Source organism: Anser cygnoides, chromosome 1 (genome assembly GCF_040182565.1).
Source record: "Anser cygnoides isolate HZ-2024a breed goose chromosome 1, Taihu_goose_T2T_genome, whole genome shotgun sequence".
NCBI lineage: Eukaryota > Metazoa > Chordata > Aves > Anseriformes > Anatidae > Anser > Anser cygnoides.
In genome coordinates, this window is record NC_089873.1 from 76,570,253 (window position 1) to 76,580,726 (window position 10,474).

At 37.1% G+C, this 10,474-nt stretch overlaps 1 protein-coding gene across 3 annotated transcripts in view; it reads left to right on the forward strand.

Annotated features, from left to right (window-relative positions):
* INTS13 (integrator complex subunit 13) overlaps positions 1-10,135 on the forward strand; it is a 29,183-nt gene extending 19,048 nt beyond the window's left edge. For 2 of the 3 annotated variants that reach the window (XM_048050110.2, XM_067000402.1), the window contains 9 exons: positions 188-277; positions 1,430-1,519; positions 3,630-3,808; positions 4,587-4,757; positions 5,164-5,318; positions 6,283-6,513; positions 7,641-7,780; positions 8,437-8,572; positions 9,429-10,135. In XM_048050110.2, coding sequence (XP_047906067.1) covers positions 188-277; positions 1,430-1,519; positions 3,630-3,808; positions 4,587-4,757; positions 5,164-5,318; positions 6,283-6,513; positions 7,641-7,780; positions 8,437-8,572; positions 9,429-9,468 — 1,232 coding nt within the window. In that variant the 3' untranslated portion in view covers positions 9,469-10,135. Of the gene's footprint in view, positions 1-187; positions 278-1,429; positions 1,520-3,629; positions 3,809-4,586; positions 4,758-5,163; positions 5,319-6,282; positions 6,514-7,640; positions 7,781-8,436; positions 8,596-9,428 lie in introns of all 3 variants that reach the window. The other variant, XM_048050111.2, reaches the window with a different exon arrangement.
* The last annotated feature ends 339 nt before the right edge of the window (positions 10,136-10,474 follow it).

Genomic DNA, 10,474 nt, shown 5'->3' on the forward strand with positions numbered 1-10,474 from the left:
CTAGCTTTTGAAAATTAGGTTATGTTTTGTATATGGTTGTTACAAATGTTTTGTACCTTAAATTGTTGTTTTGAGTGTTGGTTTTTTGCAATAACACTTCATTCTTACATAACTATTTGCTGCGTTTTTGTGTAACAAAATATTTGATCGCATTATGATGCATTCTTTTTCTGGTTTAATATTGCAGGTGATAATCACGTAGGTGGCAACAGTAGAGAAGGCACATTTAAAGAAACTGTAACATTAAAATGGTGTACTCCCCGAACAAATAGTGTAGGTAGGTAACATGGTATCTTACAAAACTAATACTCTAACTTGCTTTGAATATTTTTCTCTACATATGCTGACAAGAACTTGAGCAAGGAGATAAGTCATTGGTTAATGCTATTTTTACCTTCTATTCTGTATAACTTACTGCTGAATGCATTCTGTTTTAATAATGGTGATATGATGCTCTTGTAGTTTTGGATAATCAATGATTTGTGAAAGAGGTGAGGGAGATTGTAAATGTTTTCATGGTGTTTTATCATTCTCCTCTTAATTATCTTGAAGCTGTTTCCTAACTGCAAAGTTGAGTAATTTGTCCCTTATGCAGGGGCAAGTATACCTTGTCAGTTCCACAATGGTGGTTTTCAACATAGCGGCTTTCAGACTTTGTGCTTTCTTTTTTAATTGATTGTTGTTTTAGGACAAAATATGAATCAAAGCACTATCTTTAGTGTAAGCATTAGAGTACTGAGGAAACCTTTGTTTGGAAGGAAACTTGTGCAACAATTTATTCAGTAGATTCTTTCATTTATCTATATTGACTTTCTAATCTGAGTGAAGGAAAGATTGCCCAGAGAAGCTGTGGATGTCCCCTCCCTGGAAGAGTTTGAGGCCAGGCTGGATGGGGCTTTGGGCAACCTGGTCTAGTGGAAAGTGTCTCCCATGGTGGGGGACGGACTTGGACGATCTGTAAGGTCCCTTCCAAACCAATCTGTTCTGTGATCTCTACTCCAACTCCTGCTGAGTGACAGGGAGGATTTAGGGTAACATAGGGAACGACCTGGCCATTCACCTTGTGCATCCTGCAGTCCATCAGCAAGATAATGCTGACTCCTTGTGAGCCAGCAGATTAAAAATACAGGTAAGAGAAATAAAAGGAGGTTTACTCTACTGTGAAATAGTTTGAGAGAGAAAGTTCTGGAGATCCTCCTGGAAATGAGGCTTGGGAAATGTATTCAGTTCTCAGAGTTGAGGATACTGAAATGATTGCCAGGAGATGGTAAGAGTAATTTTTTAGATCTAGAGACAGCTAGGCTTTCTACAAAGCCTACAGTTTTTCTGATTGTGAAATAGCCTAATCCTCTTCCCTTCTTTCATTTTGTGGTATGTTTTTTTCTGTGTGGAACTAGACTCTTATCTCTTCTACTCATTTATCTTTCAGAATTACACTATTGCACTGGAGCGTACAGAATTTCACCAGTAGATGTAAATAGCAGACCTTCATCATGCCTTACTAACTTTCTCCTTAACGGTAAAGATGTGTCCTTGACTAATTATTTTCAAGTTGTAATTGTTAATATTGTAAGTGGAGCTCTGTGATGGCTTCACGCCGGTAGGTAGCTCAGCTCCACCATGCTGTTCTCTCACTCCCCCTCAACAAAACAGGGGTAGAAAATGAGAAAAGGCTCATGAGTTGAGATAAGGACAAGGAAGATCATTCTGCAATTTCTATCATGGATGAAACAGACTCAGTATTGGGAGATGGATGTAATTTATTGCCTATTGCTAACGGGCTAGAGCAGTGAGAACTAAAAGCAAAGTAAAAACACCTTGACTCCCACCCACCTTTTACCTCCTCCCCCTGAGCAGTGCAAGGAGTGGGGGTTGCAGTCAGTCCATAACTCTTTGTCACTGATTTGCCACTGTCCTTCATGGTCACTCTCTTCCCTTGCTCCAGTGTGGGGAATTGATTGTATGTGGGCTTTCCACAGGCAGCAGCTCTTCAAGAACTGCTCCAACATAGGTCTGTACCACAGGGACCATCCCCCAGGAGCAAACTGCTTCAGCACGGGTCCCCCACGGGTGGCAGGTCCCCCCAGGTCCCCTGCTCCTGTGTGGGCTCCTCTCCACGGGCTGCAGCTCTGGCCCGGGGCCTGCTCCTGCGGGGGCTCTCCATGGGCCACAGCCTCCTCCAGGCCACATCCACCTGCTCCACCGGGGGCTCCTCCACGGGCTGCAGCGTGGAGATCTGCTCCATGTGGGACCCATGGGCTGCAGGGGGACAGCCTGCTCCACCAGGGGCCTCTCCACAGGCCGCAGGGGAACTTCTGCTCTGTGACTGGAGCACCTGTTCCCTTTACTTCAGTAACCTTCATGTGTGCAAAATTCTCTCCCATTTTTTCACTCCTGTCTCCTAGCGTCACTCACTGGCTCAGCTCTGGCCAGCAGTGGGTCCCTTTTGGAGCCAGCTGGAGCTGGTTCTGATCTGATACAGGGCAACTTCTGGGCTCTGCTCACAAAGGCTACCCCTACAGCCACCCACTACCAAAATCTTGCCATATAAGGAATAAGTGCTATACAAGCACTTACCATGTTTCAGTTTGTATAGGGGAGTGTATTGTAGAAATGCCAATTCTATTACCATGTCATATAGAAATAAAAGAAAGTTGTTAAATGTACTTGAGGGAGAAATGAATGTGTTTTGAAAACTGGAAACAAGAAGAAAGAGGTAGAGAAGGAGCAAATAGTGAATTCTGGTAGTTCTTTACTGAATCTAAATGTAGAATACTCTTCATTTTAGCCTATTTAGTAGGAAGCATCTATTTCAGTAGGTGACAATACACTTGATCAAAATGCTAGTGGTAAGTAGTCAACATTAATTGCATGTGTGTTTTTTTTATAGTTAGCAAAAGAGTTGCATTATAAACATCCACTTAATGGGAGTTTTCTTTCAGTTGAAGTTATTCTTTATGTATTTTTCTGTATTGGAAGAGTATTCTGTATTGGAAGAGTATTCTGATTTCTAAAAATGTTTAGAACTAAAACTAGTAGCATACTTCAAATAACCACTCCCTTCTGATCTTCTGTTTTTGTTTCCTCATAACAAGCAACTTGAAGATTGAACCTCTTTGTCTGGTATTTGTTTTACTGGAAATAAGTCAAAGGTTGTTTTATTTGTGTGCATCTGAAAAGTGGTATTAAAAAAAACACTATATACTAAAATGAGTTATTTTGAAAAACAATAAACATTGCTTTTAATGAGTTTCTGCTGCAGGGTGAGATAATGGTTTAGTATACAGCATCATCTTTGATTAAAAATAACACACCGCTCATACATGATATACCATTTTAATGCCTTAAGACATTCATAGAAAAAATATTTTGCTCAGAAAACAATAGGATATTCACAGTAGGGAGGCCTTTCAATTGTTCTGTGTAAAAATTTAAGAGCATTTGACACTACCTACTGTCTAAGGATATAGAGTAAGTACTTGAAGCAGTTGCTCATTCATCTAGGTGAAAACACAGGTTTAACGGATTCAGTCTTAATGGCTAGGTAAAAACCTCTGCTGTGCGTATATAATTCTTAATATAAAATTGCAGCACATGGCAACTGATGAAACTGATCTCACTTCCAACAGGTCGTTCTGTTTTGTTGGAACAACCGCGCAAGTCTGGCTCTAAAGTAATTAGTCACATGCTTAGTAGCCATGGAGGAGAAATTTTTCTGCATGTATTAAGCAGCTCACGATCAATTCTAGAAGATCCCCCATCAATTAGTGAAGGTTGTGGAGGAAGAGTCACGGACTACCGAATTACAGTAAGATACCTTTTTCCTTTAAGTTTTTCACTTAAATGACAAGCAATGTTGTGCAATAGATAAGTGTATATGAAATGTTGGTGTGTTTTCTGGAAAGCCAGGCTGATTCGTGTGACGTTGTGGTCAAACCAATTTTCATTGTATACACTGATGCGTATTTACTACGTAGTAGTAAGCCTGCTAACTGTTATGCCTGTTCTATAGAATCCTCTCTGTGTTGAGGAAACACTTGTTGCTTTATGCGCTATCATCATCTAAAGCTCGTTCTGATTCTGGAACGTTTTCTTGGCAAGGCTTTTGTGTGGGCTGGGGGGGTGCATGTAGGACTATATCCTGCTCATTATTTGGAGGCTAGATTGCACATGAATGAGTTGTACAATAAGTAGGAAAGATGGAGTTTTCAGCTTTGAACCCTGGATATGGAACAGGCAGTCAGCTGGCATTTTCTTTAACATTTCATTTGCATCTGGTATGTAAGCAGAAATGACTTCCAGAAAAATGCAGTAAAACTTTTTACCATACATGAAACGCCTTGCAAACCCAGAAGACGTCCTCATCAAAAACCCTGCATCAGTTTTGAACCCATATTTTTATACAACTGTTCTTGTGTTCACTCCAAAGAATGTCATGTGTGTTTGAAAGCTTTGGGTGTTAGGGTCAGATTTAGTGGTGGTGGTGTACGCAATTAATGAAAGGCAAGACTATGCTGTTTCACCCATTCAGTGAAAGCTACTTTGTTAGAGAAATTCCTAATTTTATCTTGTTTGGTTATCATTAGGATTTTGGTGAATTTATGAGGGAAAACCGATTAACTCCTTTTCTAGAACCCAGATATAAGATCGATGGAAGTCTTGAAATTCCATTGGAACGTGCAAAAGAACAGTTAGAGAAACATACTCGTTACTGGCCTATGATTATTTCTCAGACTACCATCTTCAACATGCAAGCTGTAAGTAACCTTGGGTTTGTAAACTTCTATTCTGATCTAGACTGAGTTTCAGCTTGCTACTCGATGAAATACTGACTATCTTACGAAGAATGATTTGCCAAAAAAGGTTTTATTTTAAGATTTATTTTCACTTAAATATTCTGTATTTAGTGTCAATATGTTATTACAATGTAATCTAAATAGGGTGGAATATTTTAAACTGGTTTAGCTGTACAGCTGCTGGGTTACAATGGGTAAAGACAGCAATGCCTCTGCATATACCTTTGAGAGTTATTACTAAATCCAGGATAGGCAACTTTGTTGTTGTATGTTGTTCCATGGTTACACACTTCATTTTTTCTTCTTCCTGTTTCTTTCCTGCAACATACAAGACTTTCCCATTCTTGACTTTTGTTTTGTATTGCAGGTAGTGCCATTAGCCAGTGTGATTGTAAAAGAAGCAATGACAGATGAGGATGTTCTGAATTGTCAAAAAACAATATATAATTTGGTAGATATGGAGAGGAAAAATGATCCACTGCCAATTTCAACAGTTGGTACCAGAGGAAAGGGTCCAAAAAGGTTAAATACATATCTTTTCATTGTTGGATGTTTCTCAGAAGTGTTCTGTTTACATTGTTTTCATGCATGTTTTTAAATAGTGGCCAAAGATAATATGGAGTATACTAAATGATGTACATATGCAAAACAAATGCTGTGAACACTTTGCTTGCACCACTTAGGGGCTATCACAGTGATTGTGCTGTATGTTAGGAAGCAGAAGTTATTAACAAAAAATTGTGAGTGTTAAATATGAAAACAAAAATGACTATCAAGAAAGGTGAGAGACTGACACAAGCTAGGAGAGAGAAAGTGGAATAATGCCAAATGACTAAGAAGGGAAGCTTAAGCATATTATTAAAATAGTCAAATAATTTTGAAACAGTTATTTAAAATATGGGATTCTCCTTTAAAATGAACATAGAATATCCGGATATGTGTTCTTCCAAAGAAGACATACATGTACATTGTATTTCCAAAAAGGAAAATAATCTGCAAAAGATGTCAAGTGTCTACAAATTATTTCCAGCTATCCAATGTAATTCCAATTATTTGCATAAAAAAATAATTTGCATGTCGGTACCTGAGTGGCCCTCTGTGTATCCTAACAGTGCATAATGTGCCAGTTAGCAAACAATTGACAGGATTCAGAAATGCCTTTTGGCAGTGAGATCTCATGGATATTAAGAATTAGATGCATGTGGAAGTGGTATGTTTCAACTGAAACTTAACTCTTTGGATGTTAATTGAGAAAGGTTACATGATGTGGTTTCATAAGTTTCAGGGACAGTAATCCAAGGTGCATAGACCTGCAATACAAGAGAGGGAGGAAAAGCTCAAGGACTAAAATATACATACATACATACATATATATATATATTTTTTTTTCTTAAAAAAAAAGTCTAAAACCAGAATATTATCTATTCAATAGATTAATGATCTAGACCATCCTATGTGATACTTTTTTTTACCTGCCCTTGCTTAGAGATGAACAGTACCGGATTATGTGGAATGAATTGGAAACCCTTGTAAGAGCACACATCAACAACTCTGATAAACACCAACGTGTCTTAGAATGTTTGGTGGCTTGCCGAAGCAAACCCCCAGAAGAAGAAGAACGCAAGAAACGAGGCAGAAAGAGAGAAGAAAAAGAAGACAAGTCAGAGAAGTCAGGAAAAGACTATGAACAGGATAAGCCATGGCAAGAATCAGAAAGGTAAATTTTCTTAAGTAATATGAAAACATAGCATAATACTTTTTTTGCCCTGTTCCTCATCAAAGGGGAAAAGAATTGCTGTGAACTGGGGTTTCAATTTAACTTGTTCATGCTCTTAACCTTGGTTTGCTACCAGTGATTGTGGATCCCAAGGGCTTTTTTTGGATCAGTCACCATTAACAAGCTGGAAAAAAGTTTATCGTACAGTGTCTGCTTATCAGACTTGTTCAAGAACCATACTGCCTATAAAATATTTTTATTTGAAAAAGTTGCTGACCACTGAGCAGGACTTTGCAGTTAGGATAGTCACTGTAGGATTTTATTGTAACCATGATGCTCATTATACAATAGAAATATAAAACATAACTGAAAAATGTGGCAAGACAGTTGATTTCATTTGAACTGTAGAAAGCTTGGTGCTTAGGTAGTTAAACAATCCAGATTGTTTGGCTGGTCTGTTTAGTTGAACATCAGGGTTTATTGCCCTTGCACCTACTGTCTGTAATTCGTGTTAATTATTCTAACTTGTATAACAAGTAAGCATCTGTTTTCCCTGTTTCAAAACACTGTTCTAAAGCAGTCCAAATAATCTCATGGTAGTAAGCTTTTTGCATATATAGTTTTGTGCATTCTAGGATCTTTTAGGAGGACAATTTCCCCTATGTTATTGTCAGTGTACTGATGACCTTCGTACCTTTCTGCATATGATCAAATCCATTTCTACAATTTCTTTTTGTTTGGCAGATGAAACAAAGTAGGGCCTGAGGTGAAAGCAATTTGATATAAATTTGGATCACATTAAAAAAAATGTAATTGTCTGTGTGGTGTTTGGTATATTCACTATTAGTTGATGATTTTGACTGAAAAGACTATCTCAACAAGTACAGTATAAATACTTTTAACTAACTTAAGTGAAATTATAGTAAGATCTTCCCCTTTTTTTTTAAGGCTTTATCCAGAGGATTATTTGGCTAGATTTCCCTGTTTTTCACCTATCACAGGGGATCGAAAGAAACTTTCTCATGACGTGGGTTGTGGGTAACTTTGAAGAGTACAGGAAGGTGCCAGGAATAACCTGTGCTGCTCTAGCATATCTTGCTTCACTGTTTTCCTTCACTATCAAAAAGGTTAAAAGGTCTTTTGGATCGTGAAAAAGAAGAATTAGCAGAAGCTGAAGTTATAAAAGATTCCCCTGATTCTCCTGAGCCACCCAACAAAAAGCCTCTAATAACAATGGATGAAATGCCTGTAGTAGAAAAGGCAAAAGGTAAAACGGAAGGATTACAATAGATATTCTTGTTCGAAAATTTAAGTTCATGTATCAGTCTATTTTTCTAAAGTAATGAGGTGAATCTTCTTGGAGTTAAATGAATGAGGAGAATTCTTAGTTAAATACTCAATGCTGAGAAACAGGCCTATGTTGAAAGGCACTTAGATATACTGCATGGGCCTAAAAAGAGGCATTTGGGTTGACAAGGGGGTTGGACAAATTTCTGCTGGTGCTACTTTGAGGTACTCTGTCAGAAATGGTATTTAAGGACAGGTACCAAAAACAACTCTTGCTGACTAATGAATATAAACATGCCTAAGATGTCTAGTTGTTGAAAGGGGCAGTTCTCACTGGGTTCTTTTTCTTGCTGAGCTGCTATCATCTGTCGTAACGGCTGAACTGATATTGAGATTCCACTTGTGATGCAAAATAAATCTCCTATAAATCAGTAGTTCAGCTGCTGTAACTCTGCATACATTGTATTTATTTAGTATGTATTATGAGGTTAATATTAGTGTTTTTAATATGCTGTACTACTAAAGTCTGTGACTTCCTCTAAAACCTTATAATGATGTTTTAAGAATTCAGAAATAAAATAATTTAAGTGAAATCAGTAACTAAATAACTTTAACTGTTTTTACATGCAATGTTAGGGCCAATGTCCTTGCTGTCTTTATGGAGCAACAGGATTAATACTGCCAACTCTAGGAAACACCAGGAATTTATTGGTCGTTTGAACTCTGTCAACAATAAAGCTGAACTATATCAACATCTGAAAGAAGAAAATGGGTTTGTATCAGTGAATTCAAAATGTTAGTATTTTAGTAGTACAAATATTTTAGTAGTAGTCAAATGTCAGCATAATTCAGTTACAGGATTAAGACGACTGCTTATACTTTTGAGGATTAAAATGTGGTGATATATTCCTTTGTCTCAGTATTGACAGGTGACTACAATAGTGTTCGCTTTTTAATTGTGTGGCCTGCTCTCATTGGTCTGTTTCTGTGCTGAGCAAGGTTGAATGCTGATAAAATGGTCTTCCCTGTGCCTTACTGATCATCCTAGCAGCAAAATTCTTAAACTTTCAGGGGTTAAATAGTAGCTAAGGTCAAATTTCTTATATGTTAGTCTGCTGCTTGCTTTAGCTTCTGAAGTAATATCAAATCTAAAAATATTGTAGGTAATAAAACAGCCGATGTCATGCTGTAATGAAATTGATAAGTTGTCCACGTTACACCAAAAATACTCAAACCAAACTTAAGTAAATAAAATGGTGAGAGTCAATGACTATTTGAAAGAAGGGTGAAAATGAAGATCTTGAAACTACTAAAGCTCAGATTTTAGAAATAATTTATCTGCAGTCACGTGAATATGGGCTTTTGTCTTGTGGTGAGGTTGATAACGAATAGACATTTGTAGTTGTTGCTGGAAAGCTTTGCAGAAACCTTTCCTTCGTGTACTGATTGCTGCTTAAAGTATTAAGAGAAACGTTTGTATGTGTGGTGGTAGGGAGAGAAGGGATGGTTAGTGAAGTAAAAAATATATATATATACTCATTTTTAAAGAAGTTGTCTTTGATTTTTTTTCTTAATTTGTTGATTCTATTTCTAGTGATGATCCTTACTATCTTGTTCCTCTGTTTCAGGATGGAAACGACGGAAAATGGAAAAACAGGCCGGCAGTGATGATTGTTTCTTTGAACAGAATTTAGCCAAATTGAGGAAAAAAATGATGTTGGAATTGATATTAGTACCATTTCAGTACAATTTTTTAGTTGTGTTTTGATTCTTTTTCACATTTTTCTATTTTTTCTGTGAACTCTAAAATCAACATATCATACTTACTGAATGGTGTGCAAATAGCGTCTGTCCTAAACTATTGTACAGTCAGCTTTTTTAGTATGAAGAAAGCCTCCATTGCTGTGGACTAAATGAAATCATCAAATATGTTAATCTGAATTTAAAGTCCTTTCCCATAAGTATTTTCATACTTCAAAATCAGTGGTGACTGACTGTTCAAAGAACTTCAGTTTCAATCAATTGATAATTAACTGATAATATTGTTAATTTCAGATTATAATACTTTTATTTATAGAAAACTTCTCAGGCGTCCAGAATTATGGAAAAGACCGCACACTGAATACCTAGTCACTGAGCTGAGAATGTGTCAGTCTTAGTTTTCATGTAAGGGGTGGAGGGGGTGAGTGGTTTTAAAGACAAAAGTGTTGGCTTAAGGACTTTTTAAAATTTGTTAGAAATGATCTTTAGAAAGCAAAGCATTTCGGGTTGCTAAGCTGGAGTTGAGTCTTTGTTTTTAAAACAAAATAAAAATAAAACTTTTGCTAACATTAAATGATTTTTTTTGATGAAATATACACTCTAAACCACCTGTGGCTTTAGGTCTAAGCTTTGTAAACATCAAGGGGAGACTTATTCTGAATACCTGAGTATGGCTATGAAATGACAAAGTAGATGATCAGTCTTCAATTTATTTTTTTTTTTTAGCAAAACCTCTTATTCTGTTAAAGGAGAGTAGAATTCTCAAACTGGAATACTCTTGCCATCTGTGGGTAATGTAATCTGTTTTAAGGTTTTGGTTTGGCTTCTAAATGGGTCAGCTTGAGGGGGCTGAGGAAAAATGAGTAATCTCTCCAAGCAGCTGATCCCTTCTTAACGGCAGTAGAAGAGCAGT